Source organism: Perissodus microlepis, chromosome 12 (genome assembly GCF_051167445.1).
Source record: "Perissodus microlepis isolate ML-2025 ecotype Zambia chromosome 12, ASM5116744v1, whole genome shotgun sequence".
In the NCBI taxonomy this organism is placed as follows: domain Eukaryota; kingdom Metazoa; phylum Chordata; class Actinopteri; order Cichliformes; family Cichlidae; genus Perissodus; species Perissodus microlepis.
The window spans coordinates 21087433-21108217 of NC_140472.1; the positions used below are offsets into that span (position 1 = coordinate 21087433).

The 20785-nt window shown below is 40.9% G+C and overlaps 1 protein-coding gene across 5 annotated transcripts in view; it reads left to right on the forward strand.

Moving 5' to 3' along the window:
- agtpbp1 (ATP/GTP binding carboxypeptidase 1) overlaps positions 1–12649 on the forward strand; it is a 30798-nt gene extending 18149 nt beyond the window's left edge. For 3 of the 5 annotated variants that reach the window (XM_084945439.1, XM_084945441.1, XM_084945442.1), the window contains 8 exons: positions 567–711; positions 1112–1262; positions 2064–2244; positions 2459–2588; positions 2984–3115; positions 3644–3820; positions 6496–6647; positions 10448–12649. In XM_084945439.1, coding sequence (XP_084801565.1) covers positions 567–711; positions 1112–1262; positions 2064–2244; positions 2459–2588; positions 2984–3115; positions 3644–3820; positions 6496–6647; positions 10448–10610 — 1231 coding nt within the window. In that variant the 3' untranslated portion in view covers positions 10611–12649. The remainder of the gene's footprint in view (positions 1–566; positions 712–1111; positions 1263–2063; positions 2245–2458; positions 2589–2983; positions 3116–3643; positions 3821–6495; positions 6648–10447) is intronic. The other 2 variants (XM_084945440.1, XM_084945443.1) reach the window with 1 other exon arrangement.
- The last annotated feature ends 8136 nt before the right edge of the window (positions 12650–20785 follow it).

The following is a 20785-nucleotide window of genomic DNA, read 5'->3' on the forward strand; positions in this document are numbered from 1 at the left end:
AAAATGAATTTAGCAGCAACTAAATGTGGACATATATCCAAGCAGCAGGTGACATCCAAAGGCTTTTCTATCTCTAACAGTGTTCACAGGCCCCTGCAATGTCTTATATCCATACCATTGAATTGAAATATATGCTGAATATTCCAATATATATATTAATCCATTCTTTAAATCAAGTGAAGCATAAATAATATTTCACAGCAGGTGTCTTCACTTCATGCAACATCTGAAATAATAAAGCTATAACTTTCTCTTTTGGTTAGTTTTCCACAGCTCACATTAGGCCAGGCATATTTATTATAAAAATAACTGCAGTGCCATCCAGTGGATTCAGGTAGTCATTCCATACTACAACTTCTAGTATAGCTTCCAATACTTGCTCAAGTGTTTTTTGACTGTGATTCCACTTTTACTAGTTTCCTATATTAGCACACAAATCAACATAACTTATGAAAAATGTAATGTATTGTCCTGCAAAGATTATGCAGAGATCTCTAATGAAGAACTAGAGTGTGTTTGTTGTTGGCGTTCAACAGATACTCACGAAGTGTTCTTCCTTCTCGTAGGAATCACTTTGCAAGGAGTTCTATCGCAGCCGGCGGTCAGAAAGGAAAATCGTATTTCACTCTGACCTTCAGCACAACCTTCAGCCATAAAGATGACGTCTGCTACTTTGCCTATCATTACCCTTATACATACTCTACGCTCAAGGTATTATTGTAGCACTAGAAGACATGTGTAACCTCAAGAATACTGAAATGGGTCTTAGCATGCGCTCGTACAGTAATTATCACTCTTCCCTTGTTGCTACATCACAAACCTGTAATCTGAACCCTGATGCAGACCACTATTAGCTCTCAGTCTACTCTCAGTCACTTATCAAGAGAATAGGTACATTACATTTTTTTGCACATGTCTAGAGCTGCCTCACGGAATTACTTCAGCAGTTAAACCCAATCTAAATCACTTAATTGTGATCAGCTCATTAAATAGCCAGTAGAATAATACAACCATAACATGTAAAAATAGAAACATCCAAAAGCTCTGAGGGTTCAAATGGAAGCTATGGATGGGAGTGGGTTTAAAAGCTGCAATTTGTCATTTTGCGCAGATGCACCTGGCCAAACTGGAGGCACTGAGGACCCCTCATATCTACCTGAGACAGGACGTGCTGTGCGAAACCCTCGGGGGGAACACCTGCCCCCTTCTTACCATCACTGCCATGCCCGAGTCCAACTCAAATGATCACATCTGTCAATTTAGTGAGTAAATAAATGTAGATCTATATGGAGATTTAGTTAAAGTTATTTGGTTAAAGCTATATAGCTCTCTCTAGAGTTGGCAATAAATGTCAAGGAAGCAGTGCTGTGTGGTTTTAAATGTCAGAAAAATCTGGAGTCGATAGATTTTGCAAACTGCTGGATTCATCATTTTGTTTGCACTCAGGAACTTGTGGAAAGTATTGATATTGAAGGTTTATTCTGGTGAAACAAAGTTAGTTCAAACTTATTTGGGCTCTAGAAAGTTGGGAATCATGTGTATGTAAAAGAAGTCCAAAGTGTTTCATTGCCAGACATTCTGATTAAATCACCTAAAACGGCCTTTCAGATACACCTAATTTGTCATCCTTAGAATGAAGATTATTCCTGACTGCTGGGAGCAGTCTGTCTAACAAAGTAAACTGAGCCTGAAGGTCCAACTTACTTGCTTTTATGAATCTCCTTGAGTATCTTGTAGGCTATTTAAGCAGATAAAACTATTTCAGGGTCTGTTAATAGGTAGATTTTTGATCCACGTGAGGTTATTTTATCACAAGTAATCTATCATTAGTTGGTGATAATTTTTTTGGGTCCTTTAATTGAAAAACCTCCCCAGTAACTGATAGAAATGACTAGTACTACAGTAAAACAGCCTTGAGGTATCAGGGCATACTCTTATTTTGCACTGCACTGATGTTGTTTTTCTGCTGTGAAAAAACTTTAAATTGAAGATTTTTTTCCTTCTCATTCCATCTCCCTGTGCTCATGTTTGTGTTGCACTTTTCTTTCTTTCTCGCTCTTCAGGGAACCGTCCATTGATCTTCCTGTCTGCCAGAGTGCACCCCGGAGAGACCAATGCCAGCTGGGTAATGAAGGGCACGCTGGAATTCTTAATGGGCACGAGCCCACTGGCAGCCAGCCTGAGGGAGGCCTACATCTTCAAGATAGTGCCCATGCTCAACCCTGATGGAGTTATAAATGGGAAGTGAGTAAAAAGAAATGGAACTAAATTAACGCACACTCATAACTCTCAAGTATACACACCAACGACACGCACTCTGCCGAGCCTGGGCCTGGACGGTGGCCACAGCTTTACGTTAACACACATCAAATCTTGTCTTGAAGGATTCTCTAGCTGTTGCTCTGTTGTGCTCCACTCTGTATCCTTCCCCTCTTCTGCCATCTCCTTTCTGCTGTAGTCATCGTTGTTCTCTGAGTGGGGAGGATTTGAATCGCCAGTGGCAGAATCCCAATCCTGAGCTCCACCCCACCATCTACCACACTAAGAGCCTGCTGCAGTACCTTGCACACATACAGAGGGCACCACTGGTATGACCTCTAATTAACTGGAATTACTCTAGGGGCGTTTTCCACTTTGCGACACAATTTTTTTTTTCTCCATCCAGCTGCACATTCTGTTTGGCTGCTTTTTCACTAGATTTCACTGAGCTTAACATCTGTAAATAACTGCATTAGTTTTATTACACATATAGTTATCATAAACTAAACCCTGTGCTGGCCTGTCTGCTACATATAATTTTATTTACCGGTATATTGCAATGGGTGGCAACTTAAAGGCACAAAGAGGGGTGAGGCTGTTATTCTTTGCAAACTGACCAGAGAAAGTCGTTATTTTATAACTCGAGTCTCAGTGTCATGGTTAAAAAAAACTATTCAATGTACTTCTTTTCCGTGTATGTGTGTGCATGTGTGTGAATGCACAGGTGTTTTGCGACTACCACGGTCATTCCAGGAAGAAGAATGTGTTCATGTACGGCTGCAGCGTAAAGGAGACAGTTTGGCAGTCCAATATTAGTGCTACATCGAGCGACTTGCACGAGGACCTTGGATACAGGGTGAATGCCAGCAGTACACACAAACTTCTCTTAGACTTGCCCGGTTTCTGAAAGTACAGTTAACATATCAGTGGATATTAATTGGGCTGAATTTGAATCACCATTATTAAGTTGTGCTCGTATTACTCCAGAAAGGACATGCCATCAGTCGACTTATAATTACACCAACACATAGACAACACATTTAAGATATTGATTTTAGTAAGTACATCTTTGTAATGTTACCTGTTCTGTTTGTTGACTTTCTTTAACACTGTCACCATGTCTTAATAAACATATTCAAATGGGTTTAAACTCATTTTGCAAAGACTAAATAAGTTTTTTTTGTTTTTCCACATTCTGTGTTCAAACTGGTAACATCAAAATGTTTTTGTCTGCATTTGGGAATGAAAAACCCAAATTTGGGGGTTTGCATAACTATAGCTTTTATCGATTCCTGTTTTTCTTTATTTAATCATCTGCACCCCTAACACACGCACACACACAAAGACGTTCAGACTTCTCAAACACTTTTTATATGTTCTTCAGACCCTTCCCAAGATCCTGTCCCAAATCGCTCCAGCCTTCAGCATGGCTAGCTGCAGTTTTGTTGTGGAGCGCTCCAAAGAGGCAACCGCCCGCGTGGTTGTCTGGCGAGAGATTGGAGTGCAACGCAGCTATACAATGGAGAGCACGCTCTGCGGCTGTGATCAGGGCAAATATAAGGTATGGGTATATTTGTTTATTCAGTATGGATTGCTACCAAACACTTGTATTAAATTGGTACCAATACTAGACAAAGAGTGCTACTGTACAGTCCGTCTTTATCTAGCATAATAACAATTTAGACTTCATTTTAACAGAGCTGTAAGAGCTCTGCTCTCATGACAACACTTCTGTGCTGTCCTGTCATGTAGATGGGACAGGCTGTTCAAAACTAACTTTTGCTACATTTAATGAAAATTCACTGATTGTGAAGAAATGGTTTCATTTGAGCAGGTGCCGCCCACCTCTGGAACGAATTTCGAACACAGTGTTCTTATAATAAGCAGAGCACTGAGTTGCACCCATGCAGAAAAATACAGTTGTTTCTAGGGCTGGGCTATATCATACCGTTCACGATAATACCGGTGTAATTTTGGGCAACGATAGGAAAATGAAATATCGCGATAGAATATGGGTAAAACGCACATGCGCAGTGCCTATGTTTACATACCACATGGCGGCGACGCAGAATGAGAAGAACGAAAGCGGATCGTTAAATGAAACGGATGAACCAGAATTGGTTTGTAAAAATACTGCAACTTCAGTGGTGTGGCACTGGTTTAGCTTTCGTCCGTCAGATACACAACAAAGCACTATTTTTGGTAGAGCATGCTAGCGGGCCGTCGTTATTACCGTGTTGTTTGGAAAATACGGCACACTTAAAATCGACAGTGCCCCTTATAATCCCGTGTGCCTTATGTATGAATTTTGGTTGTGTTTACTGACCTCGAAACGATTTTATGTGCTACACGGCGCTCGAAAATCTGTCAAATGTTTTAGTACGACTTTGCTAAGCTACGAACCCGCACCGCTTGATGGATTGTCGGAGCATTACGGCTATCGTAGGCAGGCGCCTCGCGGAGTGATACGTACTGCGCTTCAACATAATATTACCGTATTGTGTGTCTATAACCTCTTTTTAAGTTTTGTGGATATTATACATGGTTATGCTGAGGATATGTCGGCCAATTTCCACTGGAAATGCCTTTTGGTTAAACTGTCAGCAAGGAATTTGCACTGTTACATTTTTATATAACTTTAATGCACATAAAAAACAGCTGCTTGTTTAAGTGAAAATACATTGATGGGGTTTTTTGCACTAATAAAGTTGTGGAGTTGTAAAGTATTTTGTCTAGTGTCAATTATATCGTCAGTTATATCGTTATCGCAAATTTTCAAATGTATATCGTGATAAATATTTTTGGTCATATCGCCCTGCTCTAGTTGTTTCCACTTCAAATTAAATCACTACTTTTAATGTTCCTATTTAATGAAAAGCTCCAGCCAACAGTTAATTTTGTGATAATTAAATAATCGCTCATAGTTATTCATACATTTGCCTGTAGGGAGATTACTGCAGCTGTTGGCACCTGAGGCACATTACCAAACAGCCCCACCTGCTTACTCTGGTGAGGTTGGATTGTGTAAAACTTATGATTATATTTTACATCCAGCAATAAGAGTGCAGGTAAGATCTTAACAGTACCCATCCATTGTATGGACAAATAAAAGACTTGGGCATTTTATTGTAGCTTAGAGTAATGACCCTGAAATTAAAATGTTCTTTTGAACAAGCTTGTCATTTTCTCAGAGGGAGGTGCCCCTCTGCTCCTCTGCATGCCCACCAGGTGGAGCTGCGGTGCTGTTTGTCTTTGCTTCTTCTCAGTCCTTTCTCTTTCTTCCCTTTTTGACTGTGCTGCCTCCCTTTCTTCTTTCTAACTCCATGGTGTTCCATCCCAGCTGACTTCCTTCCTATTGATTCCTGCCAATGTCAACATCTAACACTGAGTCCCACAATGCCATTTTGGCTCTGATTAAGACCCCTACTGGTTTTCATGAAAGTTTTCGTCCAGATGTGCAGGAACTAATGTCTCCTGATTTGTGGCTGCATATGTCTGTGGCCAAGTTTAGATGTTCCTCCTTCTGTTCTGCTCTGGGGGGAGGGAAAGAACATGAAGGGTTTTTTGGAGGGGTCGGGATTCGGGGTGAGCTGAAGGTTAGTGTGTCCCTGTGTGAGTTTGCATTTGCTTGTACGAATGAACTGTGCAGACTTTGTGTGGGTGTAGGAAGGGGTGCATATGCGTTTGAATGTGTGTCCCTGAAAATGAAATAAATGATCATGTCTCCACATGAAAAGTTTCCTTGCCAAGTGCTTGGCCGCAGCGAGAATTGGGGTGTTTGAAGCTGGACAATGACTCTATCCCCAGGCCCCAGAGCAGCTTTAGAAAACCCACAGCAGTCATTTTAAACTAGATTTCACTCTGACCTTTGCAGTTATTTTTGAATATGTCAGTATATTGAAAGTACTTGCGAGTATGTGTGTGAGTTTTTAGTTTGTTTTCTGGTGAACATATCGAGTTTAAAATCTTGGGCTCAGGAGGTACAGCGGGCTGTCCAGTCATCTCACGGTTGGTGTTTCAATCCCAACCCTCTCCACTTGCAAAAGTTCCCTGGTGTTAGACACCAAACCCCAAGTCACCCGCTATCACAGCCGAGCACCTTGCACTGTAGCACTGCCGTCATTGGAGTGTGTTTGAGAATGGATAATTGAGAAACACATTTTAAAGCACTTTGTAGAACCACTAAGAACTGCGCTGTGTAAGTGCAAACCATTTACCATTTAGCGTTTTCTCCAGGGTCTTCAGATCGGCACCAGAGAGCTGGAGGAGATGGGAGCTCAGTTCTGCGTGGCACTGCTGAGGCTGAAGAGGCTGACCGGGCTCCGGAACCACCAACACCTACTGGATTTGGAGAGTGATATTATTGGGACACAGTCCAAAGTGGTCAGGTTAGTATTGTGGAAAAAGCAAAGCCATGACTCTGTGCAGTCATCTGAACAAGCCACACACAGCTGTGGAATTTGGTCTTATTGAAACAATACAGCAAACAAAAACTACTCTCCTCATAAACCTTTTTCTCCTTTTTGTTTTAAGTTTTTCAGCTTTTTGTTTCTTAGCTGTGGAGTTCTTGTCCTCTTGCAACCTTCTCAAGGTATCTGAGATATTGATAATGTTTTCCGTGACCATAAATCTACCTGGAAATGATTACAGACTGCCTTCTTTTTTTATCTGCACAAATATCCTCATTACTGCTAGACACGTTCCCCCTCGGCGCTGATTCTCAACGGTGTGACTGTCACTCTGGCTCTGAAGCACTACTCAAGAAACAAATGAAGGCCTGAATTTATGCAGGGCTGCTGTGAGCATCATTGAAATTCTACCAATGATCATGTGCGAGGAATATAATGAAAACTTTGGTCTGAGAGGGAAGTGGTCATGAATAATTGTCAGTAGCATCATTATTTCTTAAAACAGCCAGAAGATCTCTTTTGATAAAACCATTTACACCTACACAGTAGAGTTGTTAAGGGGCGCGTGAAGTAGTTGATGGTGCAGGGTAGTACATGTGCGTGGAACGTGGAGATTAGCCTCACTCCATAGCTGGAATACATTTGCAACAAAGTGGGAAAGCAGTTTATTAAAGTCAGTATCACAGCGTGTCCTCATACAGCCTAAGTGTCAAAGGATGGTAAAACTGAATGTCTTTATAGTTCAGCTGTTAAGATGAACTCTAATCTTATCGGCCTTTTTATTCTATAGTTATATTCTTTATAGTTCTTGTGTCAAAGTGTTCAGTTTGTTGCAGTATAATGTACAGTAACTTCATTTCTTATGCTCTCATTCCCCAGTGCAGTAAAGGAAAGGATACAACTGCAGTGTCAGGCATAGGATTAAAAGAAAACTTACCACGTTTGGTATCTGTTTTGATGTTTTAATATAGAGATAGATAGATGGTTCATGTATAGATTTGCTGCTGCTCTCTATTTTACTCTGTCGTAGACTATATGAGGTGCAGTCCTTGTCTTCTCGTGCACCTCCGGACCAGTTTTCAGCGCGGCTGCTATTTTAAGATTGCTCCTTGAAAGTCTCGTTCTGTCCCTCGCGCTTGTGCGTCGGCGATGCACGCTGGATCCTCTCCAGTGTGTCAAAATGGGAGCTGTTCAATTTGATTTTTATCTCGGGCAAACTGACAGAGTCATAGGGAGCCAAGTCTGGTGAGTGGGAAGGGTGGTGAGCGATGATTGTGTTGTGGTGGCAAAAAACTTGTGCCTCTTCAGTGCGGCGTACGCCGTCACACAGTTCCACGTATTACTGTTCGGATCACCGAGTGCACCTGCTCAGGCGTCTCAGGACCTTGCAGGAAAACTCAGCCTTCAGTCTCACCGTGTGGAGTGACCTTAAACTGACGTACCATCTTTAGGTTTGGAAACTGCTCGGGCATAACCGGAGACCCAGCTGTCATCACACGCCGCAATCTTTGTCGTCTCTGCACAAGTTTGAGCTCTGTGGCGAAATTCCAGATATGGAAGTGGTTAGAAGTATAGAAATAGAAATAGACTCCCAAGCAGCAGTATTAAATATGAAAGCCACTCTGAAAGCGTCCCAGAGATGCGTGACAAGTTACCACATTTAAATCCTTTTTTTAAAGAAAAATTATTTTTAACCTTTTAATCGGACCTCATGTTGGGCTGTCGGACTTTTCTCACCGAACCCAGCGGACCTGCTATAATTAGGAAATAATGACGTATCCGTCTGACAAACCAACATTAACTAAAGTTTAGAAAAAATCTAATCTACATCAGAGTTTTATGGGTTAGAAGAAAAATGCAGTTTTAACTCTAAATTTAGTGTCCACATCTAAATACAGACTCATTCAAAAACCATAGTTGCACTCAAGTTTTGGGCATCTTCATCCATATTTTAGCAAGTGACAGTGAGTCAGCACTGCTCTTCACCCTAAAAGAAGAAAAAAGAAATCACCCAGTAGCTTCATGCATTATCTAATCACCTCGATTGAAATGACCAGTTCAGAAATATGAGGTCGCCACAGCCAATAAATTATTAAGCTTGGCCAAACCCAAGCCGTGACCACCAAGGTTATCTTCATTTCTTATTTTAATACATTAGCTTCTGCTTTGTTAAAGAAGTCGAATCCAAGTGATGGCTCTATATTCCAAACCACTTAATGCTTACATCTCTTTCTCCCTGCATCTCCTTGTCTCTCTGTTACTAACCTACTCTACTCTCATATTGATATATTCATTCATCATTTATGTGTCTGATCATTAAGGGACTCCAAAAGTGTTTGTGTGGCTGTGTGTGTGTGTGTGGGCATTAGTACCCTCTGGGATTGGTCGCTCTCATCCTGGATTTATGGCTTTATTCGTGGGGCTTGGTATAGTACCACTTACCATTTAAGAGTTCATCACAACGATGATATTGTGGCCACTGGGATGTGTCTTCAAATAACTGGAGTGCTTAAATGGGTGGATACGAGCAATGGGGTCTGTTTTTTTTGTGCGCATAAGAAAGGACCCAGAACGATTTAGAAGGTTCTGCAGATGTGGAGGTTTATCCTTGTGTGACTGAGGGTAATTTGGGTTTTAATGAACATATATGGATTTGTATATTCAGACAGACGGTATATGGAGATGACTGCAATTTGGTGGATACACAAAATGGGTGTGTGTGTGTGTGTGTGTGTGTGTGTGTGTGTGTGTGTGTGTGTGTGTGTGTGTGTGTGTGTGTGTGTGTGTGTGTGTGTGTGAGAATTGGTTTGATATTTCTGTAATGGCCTGAAATGGTTGACACATTGCTTTCATTATCTGCTTGGACAACATGCATTACACACACACGCACGCACACATTACCTCATACACATACACGTTTGCTGTACATATACTGATGCGTAATTTCTCTGTCTCTGTCTCTCTCATCCACTCATACTCTGGCGAGCTTGGTGGGAGATCATTGTCTGAGCCCCCCTGATCGACTGTCTCCCTGGGATCACATTTCAGACCATTAACACCATTAAAAACCCACTAAAGCCACTAAAACCTCAAAGAACCAGCAAGCATTTAACCATTAAGACCGACAGAAAAAACCCAACTGCCTCATTGGTCAAAGCAGACATTTAATGTGTGTTAGCGGTCTTTACGTTTTTATGATTTGTAAATGTTATATTAATATGTATAATTGTTTTGCAGAGTTTGCGTTTGCTTCTTGTTCTGTGTTTAAGCAATTACTCTTACCGGCAGGATCTGATTATTTATGTGGCATTTAACAGTAGAAATGTGAGGAAAGAGAGCATTTCCTCATATTTAAGGTCACAAACTGCAGCAGTTTTATGAATATATCGGTCATTTAAGTCATATATCAAGCAAAAATGTTAAATCTAGATTCTCAGATCTTTTTTTGCTGCCTTTTCATTTAGAAAATATTTTTTTAAATCAAACTTTGAGGAAAAAAATCAATTTATCTTTGACTAAGAATTTAATAGTGAGTCCAAGATAATCACTAACTCCATCAGCAATAAAAATAATGACCTGTCTTACTGGTATATTATTTAAATTAAAAATTAAATCATGCCTCTGACTAAAAACATCACAAAATAAACATTTTATTTATTTATTTTTAAATGAAAGCTCCTGTTATGTTTTGATTGTGCTTTCACAATTTGAACATTGCCATTCTTCCAGTTTAACCATCATCCATGACACGCGTGGCAGTGACTCTTTTTTTTACCCAGCAGCCCAACTACCTATGTGATGGAGGAGGACGAGCCGTCCTTTCTGGAGGCTATAGACTACAGCGCAGAAAGCGACAATGAGGACGCGGAGCCCGAAAACGAGCACGGCAACAACGTCCATGAGAATCCCGACCACCTCGATCAACTGTCCGACTCGTACTAATCGCAGGGATCAGCGCTGCGGGGTTAATCTCATCTGTACCTGGCAGTTTGAGCTTACAAACAGCCGGTGCCTGGGCTTTTAGATGATCTAAATTTAAAGATTTCACAGGTGACATAGCAACACTTCTCACTTTGACTGCTGGATAAATAGCATAGATTTAAACCTGACCCTGCTGTAAATACAAATCCAAATGGTACATAAGCACCACACAGGTGTGCGTCGACCTGATAGATTTACTCGTCTATGCGGCTGACGTGCTGCTCCTAACGGTACTCCACCTGCCTTTCCCTTCAGATAGACTGATATAAGCCACAGTAATACAAAAAATAAAGCTTCTAATGAATGTTTTCACCTTTCACTACTAGAATTTAATCATCATGAACTGTAAGCCTTGACCTCAGACACCATATAGCCTCTGAGATTCACATATAGCTGCACAGGGCTGCAACCAGCAGGCACTTTGGACATTTAACTTGAACCCCAGTCCACTCGCTGCTCCTTTTTTATCACCTCCAAACTCACGCTGAAGCTTTCTGCCAAGGTTGTAGTTGTATAATAGAGCCAGTGGCTTCTGTAGGCTTTGAAAGCCCTCTCATCTGTGACGCTGTGTTTGATAGAAACACTTCTGCAGGTGATTTAGGGAAACTGGATCTCCTCCACTGGCCAGCACCGAGATCCAATCTGCCTGCCTTCTTATTTCCTCTTTCTAGCTTTCTTCATTGTTGCCCTGCACTTTAACTTTGTATTCATTTAGTTTGTTCAGGCCTTCTTTGCTTGTCTCTTTCTTTTCTTTGAGAAGCCAAGGTATCACTGTTGAAATGGGATGCACAGATGATCAAACAGCTGTCATATCTTAACATCATTTGAACAAGAACCAGCTCAGATGTAACCAGACTTGAGCCGTGACCTTACTTCCTTCCCTCTTCGGCAACGCGACACGTGGGCCAATCACCCATGTGCTCTCTGCCTTGCTTTATCCAAAACCGAAGCTATTCATATCACACACAAGCAGAATGTTCACGTCTTTATAAAGACAAACCTTGTACAGTATTTAAAACGTGGATGTAAACACTGCAAACTAACATCAGTGACACATTTAGGTGGAATGTATAGCATCCACATGTCGGTGTTTTCATTGTTTTTTATGAACCGTGTTAGTATAACAAAGTAGTGATGAACAAGAAAGCATGAGCTGCACAGAGAGCAGAAAACCCTTGTGCACTTTGGACAAACACAAATCACACAGAACAAAGACAAAGTGAATGCGAGTAGTGTGGAAACCTCATCTTTAGTCACCTCGTTTGTTTGAGCCCAGCCCAAAGCTCGACGGTAACACTTCTCTTATGTCTATACTGGAATGTTTTTCCCGTCGTTGTTCTTTCCTCTTGTGTGTATATTTTGTGGAGTTGTGTAGGACAGACCCATGCGTAAAAACAGATGGTGCTGAGTATCAAATTTGTTTTTTTTTCTCCTGCTCATAGAGATGTGTTTCTGTTGTACAGGTTTATTTGTTTGTTTGTTTTTTGCTTGCTGTTTTTAAATTATTAAGTATTTTTTGTGTGATGCTTCCTGTACGTACATTTTTCTCATTTTTCTGTGTGGGTGCAGACTGTGTGTGCACATTTGCAGGAGTTTAAGTTATTCCATTATTCTGCTCAGCTAATGCTCTTAAAGTGTGTTTCTGCTTTCAATTTGATTATCCACTCTAACTCGGCTTCACTCCCCCAATAATTTTTTCGCTCCTCTCTTTCCTTCTAAACCCATTTCACTCCTCTGTTTTCTGTCCTTTGCTTCCTTTTAAGTTTTGTTTGGGACATCTTAGAAACACAGCATTATTGTCGTGCATGTGTGTGTGTGTGTGAGGGATATTCGCGTGTAATTTCAGTATAATATGCGATACATGTCTGTCATATCTCTTGCAGCTTATGTGCAATGCTGGGCTGCATTTGTTGGGATAGTTATTCATTTTAAGTTGATTGTACTGCAGAAAATAAAAGCTAAGACTGAATACATGGGAAATAAAATGTGAATATGGTAAACTGCTGTATTTTATTTATTTCATATTTAGTTTTTTGTTCCTGAACTGTACACTTTTCACTGTGATACTGACGTGTGTTTTGTGAAACTTGAGTGAGCATGAAATTCACATAAAATCTGTCCTCATGGAAACATTTCTCTTTGAATTTAATAAAACAACTGTAATTGATCCTAAAGATATGAGAAGCAAAACACATTAAAAGACCTTCTTTTCTTTCTTTCTTTTTTTTTAAAAAAAAAAAAGGAAAAACATTTTCAGGCTGTGTTGACTTTCAAGCTTGTAAACTCTGGTTTTGGTTTCAATAAATCACTGCACCCGTTTCCTGTTTTGCTAGCAAAATATAAAGAAATGAGGGGTGTCAAGTCATTTGCACGGTCCTGTATCTGACAAATGATGTGGCTTGCAGTGTGGTTAACTGTCCCAGCAGATATTCCAAGAAGTTGAAGTTGCATTATTTACTTTTTTTTTTTAATTGACTGCGCAGGGCATCCACAGATGCTATAGATCAGCGCTACTAACTGAGATTACTAGGCATAGTTATAGATCAGCACCCAGCCTCATGTAAATATGTTCATTTCAGGCTTCAAAAGAGGCCAAGACTTCAGAATGTCAGTCCATTAAACTGTGGTTAAGATCCTAGTTAAGCTTTTATATACAGCGGTTTTTCACTTGATGTCTTTGACAGACACTCTTCTAAATCTCAGCATTAGAGTGATTGTATATAAACAGCCCGTCCAGCTTTGGCGCCATGCACACAAATCATTTCAGTCAGCCGATGGGGGGAGAAAAAAAAAGTTAGCTTGTTAATAATGGATTACTGGAGGGATTCATGTTGCTTCAAATCTATTGTAAAACCAGAATCCTGTATGGTTGCTTTAGTTTAACCTGTTGACATTAATAATACTTCCTAATATGTTGGGGCCACAATTGTAGAGTAAACATCACCCTCGATATCTAAACAAACTACGGGTATTATTCTCTATCAAATACAGGGCAAAGTTTTAAAACGCTTGTCTAACTGAGTAACTTCATTTGGTCTGGACAAATCGAGGCACATTTGTTGCATTTTTTTCAAATTTGGTGAAAATTTTCACGATGATGCACTGCAAAAACCCATCAACTTGGACTCTCCTGACGTCACCGGTGGTCAGAAATGGAGTACACGGTGACTGTCACTGAAGCTATAACTGCGTGGTTCAACTTTGTGTTTAGAGGGACAAAAAAAAGAAGAGCTTGGAAAAAAGTGAACAAAATTGCAGCATTTCATGGTAAGTTCTGGTAATGCGTTTCAACTGCTGATTCAACTCCGACACAGAAGAGATGATGCTACCGTGGTGTCAGCCATGAACACCTGTTTTGAAGCCTCAGGTTGAGTTTTGAAGCCAGATGTGATGATCGAGGGATGGATCTTACTGTGAAACTTAATAAATCAGGAGCTGAGTTGGGACGCATTGGCTTAATCCTTTATACTGGCTGTGATTGTGCTCTGGTCCCGTTGGGAGTCATTGTGGGCTGACTTTGGAGATAGCCTTAAGTGGCTGCTAGAGGAAGCGCAGTCCTCGGCACTTTAGCGTTGACTCCGCTTTTCATTCCTTTTCATTTGAAATGTAAAAGAAAAGAGAGAGTTAGGACCTTTTTTTAAATCATCCAATGAGTACAGAGAGATTCTTCTCTAATATAAGAGAGTAAAACAAGCCAAAACTAAAATCACACAGAGCAAATAGTCCAGCAGTGCGTTGTGTCCATGGCGACATGCATCTTAAAACAAAGGCTCTAGATACCATTGTAGCAGTATGGCAAGCATACACTTAATCATTCATCAGTAGGATCTCAGTGTAAATTGCCTGTTACATGTCCAATGCTGGCTCCGAAGAAACAGCTCTATGGGGTTCCCAGTGATGTCTGTTTTGCTCCCGTCCCTGCTCTGCTGGGTCTCTGATGCCTGCTGCGGCCGCTCTGCTGTGTCTCGCCTGCTGTGCTGACGCCCAATCCTGGCCTGGTCTCATTTTTTTTTTTTTTTTTTTTTTTCTAAGGGGTTTCAGGGCAGATGTGCCTCATTGCCTTAATTGGGAGATGTGGGTAGGAAGTATCACTAGCAACACTTTTCTAAATAAAAGCATATAAGCCAAATACAAACATGCAAAGTATAAAGCCAAGTTTAGTTATAGCTACACCATAAAAAAAAAGATGGTTAAAATCTTTAAAGTACTTTACCACCGCATTACAGTAGTACCCCAGCAGAAGCTGCTGCCTGACTGCTGGGTAGAGGCAGACACACCAACACCCCAGCCTGCATTTACCCTGTTCCCTGCATGCTCACGACTTTGCTATGTGGGGTCCTGTCTTCTCTCTGTGTAGAAAATAATTTTAAAGTTCAGCCAATGTTAATATGAGGCCTTTGTAGTCTGACTTGGACAAATTAACTGGGTCGTCTTAGGAATGAAATTCCCTGCTTGTGTTGCTGCCTCTTCACTGCTAGGCACAGAAATACAGGCCGAATATTGAGTACAAAAAACATAAACTTTGGAAGATATTTAGTTTTTCTAACTCATGGAAATGAGCTTGTGCTGAAGGCTAGAATCAGTAATTTCTTTAAAAAGAGCTTTATTCACAAATGAGGACAGGAAGAACAATGACAAGGATCTGCACTTTTAGTACTCCTGTTATCCTCAAAAAAGCAAGTATTGTTTAATTATATGTGCTATAAGTTCATCCTTTATGCAGTCATTTATTTGTCAGAAGACTATTTTTCTTTATTCTTAGCGCAGTCATCTGTGCATTGCTCACCTCTCTGTAACGCGCTGAGAAGTTTTCACATCCACAAATCCAAACAGATCAGAAAAAGGTCAGCGACTTGCTAATTCTTTAAACATCCCCTACAGGCATGCTGGAAGATATACAGCACAAAATGCTTGGTAGTGGAAAACGAACCCTGTACGTGTGTCATGTTTTTCCCTAAATATAATAATAATATCATATTTATATCTGGAAAGGAAAAAAGCAGAGGACCTTGTTCCTCTTTAGGCAGATGTACTTATGAGGATAATAAAAAAAGATAATGTTTCTGTTCCCACACAAATTCGCCAGTCACAGTTTGGAAAGAGGAGGTTTTGAAAATCTGATGATGTAATCCTTTCTGCTCACTCAGCCTCCTGAAGCACGGCAGCCCTCAAGTCACTGCTGAGGACTAGAAAATGATCGGCAGACCCTTACAGTGGTATGTGTTTGTATAGTTTCCATCAAAGCTTCAATAAAAATAAAAAAGTTTTGCAAATGAACCTGTGAAACATAGATGACAGATGTCAGGTCACAAGATCGCCATCAGGTCAAGTCAGCAAATCTCTGTCTGGGTTTGGTTCGGTGTGATTTATTTCTGTGCTAATAGAGCATAAGTAGATAATCAATCACTTCTTGTGAGATTTTTTTTAATCTTGCTTCTGAGGACATGAACACAGGGAGAATGGGGGGGGGGGCAACAAAAGCCAGTGCATGTGTTCTGAAAATCAGTAGTGTATGATACTGAATGTAAATTGGTATAACTGGACAGAAAGATGCAGGAGGGAGCAAAGTCAGAGCAAAGGGAGGGAGAGAGTGAAAAGCAGAAAGGAGGATGAGAGGAATTTGGAGAGTTGGAGGGGAATGTTAATCTGAGGAAGGCAGCATGGAGAGAAAAGCTCTTTTCCTCTCTAAGCCCCACGCCCTCACTTCCTGTCCCTGCTGTCAATCAGAGCAACTGAAGTGCATCAGACAAAAGACCCCCCTATTCCCTCCATCCAACACCAGAAAGCATCAGCACCATCCAACCAATTAATTAACTGCCCTGACCAACGGACGCAAAGGTGTGTGTGTGTGAGCCTTACAGGGTGGAGGGTTTTGAACTGTTTCTGTAGGTTTCTCATGTACATCACAGACCCCTAATTAGTAATCTCTCTCTCCCTCTGTCTCTCTCTTCGTCTCATGCATTCATGCAGGCACCGTGCCCAACCTCCATCCTCACACTGACGAGCTTATTTCTGTAGTCTAAGTGTGGCTCTGTGAGCCTCTAATAGTGGCGCCAATTAGTGCCAGAGTCCGACTTGGCAGCATCTCTAACTCACTGGTGGTCCCACTGAGGGACAGAATGGCTCCCCTGAAAAGGTACAAGTCCACAAAGGACGTCCTGACAAAGACGTGTGTGTATAGGCTGCATGTCACAGGAGGATAACTCTGCGTGCATGTGTTTGTGTGTGCGTTTGATCTCGTTGTGATTCAGTTTTAGAAGTTCGCAGCAAAGAGTTAAACTGTATAAGCTGTTACAGGCATGATAGGAAGAAGTGCTTTTGAAGATGCTTGAATGGTTAAAAATGGTCCCACTCAGCAACGAAGGTATCACATTCAGGCACGCGTTCAGTGTTTTTAGCCTGACAACAACCCATCTGTACAGTAATTTTAAAAAAGAGAAGTTTAACAGATTAACAGACTGGTTCATGAACAGATGTACTCCATACTCGATAACACCACTGACAAAAGTTTGGACTGAATGCTTACATACTAATTTGTACATTACTTGCTCAACTCTATCATTGATAGAAACTGGGCTGTGGTCACTAACTCAGCAAGGATCAGGGATGTTTTATTTCTTTAAGATGAGGTCATGTTTCTAAAGTCTCCTAAAGAAACACAAAACCTCCTGTAGCTAAGTAAAGCATGATTAATTACATAGGATTTTCATCTGCTTCATTCTTTTGCTTTTGTAAGCACCTTGTGGGGTTCTAATCTATGCCTATTGAGATTTCTGATGTTGGTGTTTTATAAGTGATTGTTCTTGAAAAAGCAGGGAAACAGATGGACTCGAAACGACCCCAAACAGATTGCATACTTTACCCCGCATTGGGTGAAAGGACACCAAAATATAAAATGTATACCTCAAGAAGACTGGACGGATTGTGTCTCTCACTGGGGGGAACCGCTCGTGATGGTGTTCTTGAATTGAGCCCAGTGTGCAGCTTTTTGTTAGCAGTCAACCAACATAACAGTACAAACACGGCGGGTTTTGTTCGCTTTTGTGTGTCTGTGTGTGTGAGTTTGTGGCTGTTGATAGACTGACAGAAGACAGCTTGACACAGATCACAGATGCAAACACGTTACATTAAAATCAAATGGCCTGCAAACATTTTCACAGACCCTTGTGTGGATATGCCTTCTCTTTTGCATATCAATAGTGCTAGATAGTAGACACACACACACACGTACACGTACACACTCACACAGACATAATTGGTTACGTAGGGAGCAGTGCCAACTTGCACCTCTCGTTGCCGTGGTAACCAGAGAGACTGAGTTTTCTAGAAGCACTTACTCACATCCCGTCTGTTATTCACTTGTTTGTTCATTCATTCCTCTTTTTAGTCTCCTTTATGCCGCGCTCTCTTGCCCTTTCTCTCTCTCTCTCCGGGTGCTTTTCAGCCCGTTTCCATTCCCACTTCTCCTCCAATAAGATGCCCTCTTGGCATGCATATGCAAATGAGGCAGACTTGAAACCAATTAAAAGAATTGAATAACGAACAGCGTCGTGTCCTCAGAGGTTGGACACGGAGATAGTGGCTCGGTTAGACCCGCATGACACGACGTGTAAGCGGCAATGTCTGTGTAATTTGCTTTTGATAGAGGAGCAAAGGACCTGGAAATTAGTCTGTTTCTTTTCACATGCTGGTAGATCAAGTCAGAAGGAGCCTGGTGTGTTTGTGGGGAAAAAAAAGAAGAAAGAATGTATTGAATGTTTTCATCTTTATAGGTGGACACTTTACTTAAAACCTCAAATTACCCCTACTGCCCCATCTTATTTAACTTCTCATCCTTTGGCTCGTCTGCTCTCCCATCGCCGCCCCCGCAAAAGCTCTCAGGGGTGTATCAAGTTATCATTGGCCGACAAAGCAGGAAGCAGGAAGTATATACTGCCTCATAGGCAGAACTGTGGCGATATTAGGTGGACAAATATATGCACACTCAAGGATACTACACACACACACACACAGACACAAAACAGCAAATAAAGCCTGCTGTGTTATGGCTAAATGTTGTCTCTGCAAAGAGGAAAAATATGTTGTAGCTCCAGTGTTGCATATCAATTATGTACAAACTTGGAGGAAAGGAAAAAGGGGATGGGCTTTAATAAAATTCAATGCTTGTGTGAGGTTTACAACTGGGTAATTAGAGTTACATGAAAACAAACAAACAAACAAACAAACAAACAAACAAAACACAACACCAGCTTTCATACATCCTTCAATAAACTAGAAAGCTGTATTTCTAAAGAGCAGCACTCACACTGCAGACCATCCTTCTAGTGTTTCTGTGCCAATCTGCACATGCAGTATTTTAACCCCGAGGGATTTTTTTGTCTTGCATTAAACAACCAAATGCATCCGATTTTTACTAAATTGATTTCAGCGCTGGCAAATCATAGTGTGGAAACAGAAATGTAACAATACAATATTAGAAATCACGGGGAAAGAAAAAAATGTAGATATTTGGATGCAGCTCAACAGCAGAAAGAAAAGATGCTGAGAAAGAGCAAAGACAGGAAGGGACAGCCCTACACTCTTGTGTCAGCTTTCTGTCACAGAGCAAGAGAGAGTGTGTGCAAAAGTAAAGAAAGGCAGTGTGACAGCAGACTCTTAGAGTCCTGTGTCAGCGTCCAGTCAGACCCCGGACCGAGGCGACTCGGGGAAGTCGATGGATGGACGCCAGCAAGGTCAACAGCCATAACCTTGAGCTTGGCACAAGGAACAACACTGCATACACTGTGCATATGCACACTTAAAACACACACAAAAAGCACGTTAAGTTCATGGCACGCCCGGGTGGAGACAGCTCCGTGTGCACAGTGGGAAGAGTGAATGGTGATGATAGCTCCAGAGAGAAAAACATACAGACAGACCGGCACAAAGTCTCTCAGGAGTGTCTTTAATGTGTAAGTTAGTATAGCAGCCTCCCTGCATATCTTTATACCGGTAACCAAAGGTCGCTGTGCTGCTGGTAAATATAATAATACAAGGAGACATAACAGAAAGCAATTAAGAAAACATATGACTCACAAAGCACACTGCAAATATTGAAAACACAACAATAAAGCAAATCACTGCAGATTTAAATACTGAGCAGAGAAAACAATGAAGTCCTGACTTGACAAGGTTCAGTAAAAAAAGCTAAGACTTAGCTAAGGGATTATGCTGTGCTCTCATTAACACACTGAAATGCTAAATATACATTAAAAAAACAACCACGTAGTCTTCCTTTTTAAAGTCCTTTATGTGATTTAACTGTGGATACTTTTTAAGGAGCTCGCTTGAATTTTTTTTTATGTTTTCCTTCCCAGCAGCCATAAGGGGCAACACTGAGCTCATTTCACACTCAAAAATAAGCATTTTACCCAGAAAAGTGCCCATAGAGCGTTTCTTTGGCAATGTGTAGCCTGTGCACCATCGTTAAATATTTAAAGTCAGTTATTCAGCAGAAATCAAGAATTTATTTGAATTTTTCAGAATGTTAAAACTGAGAAAAAGACTAAAACATACCATTAGCTAATTTTCCAGTAACTGACAGGTAATTAGTGTGTACAATACTAGTGCTGGTCTCGGTTTCTGCATATTCCTGCAGCTGGTTCTTGAGCAGGGAGATGATGAGAGAATCTTAAATATATATTTTAGCAGCACAAAGTCTAAATATTAACACGACTCACTGATAATGAGGTAAAAAAAATTAATTGTTTAATTTCTGCCATTGCACAGGATAGCTGTCACTCAGAACATCTCTAAGCTATGAAAGGTTAAAAGATTTACCCTCCTGCGTGACCCCAGGATTATGTAACTTTGAGCCACTCCTTAATGTTATAGGCAGCTTTCAAACCCATCGGCGAAGAAGTTGTGTGACAGTCCTCCAAGATTAACTAGGTAATTTAAGGACTAAAGCAGATGGAGCACACTGCTGCAATTGACAGAAGAGTTGCTATCAATACAAAAAACCAGAGGTAGGATAAAGGTTGAATTCCTGACTCAATAAAAGAGCTTGAAGCACTCTGGAATGTTAAGAGCAAAGACTCAGTGGAGCCAAAACATGCCATTAAACATAAAACAACCACAATACCACAATAGGATAT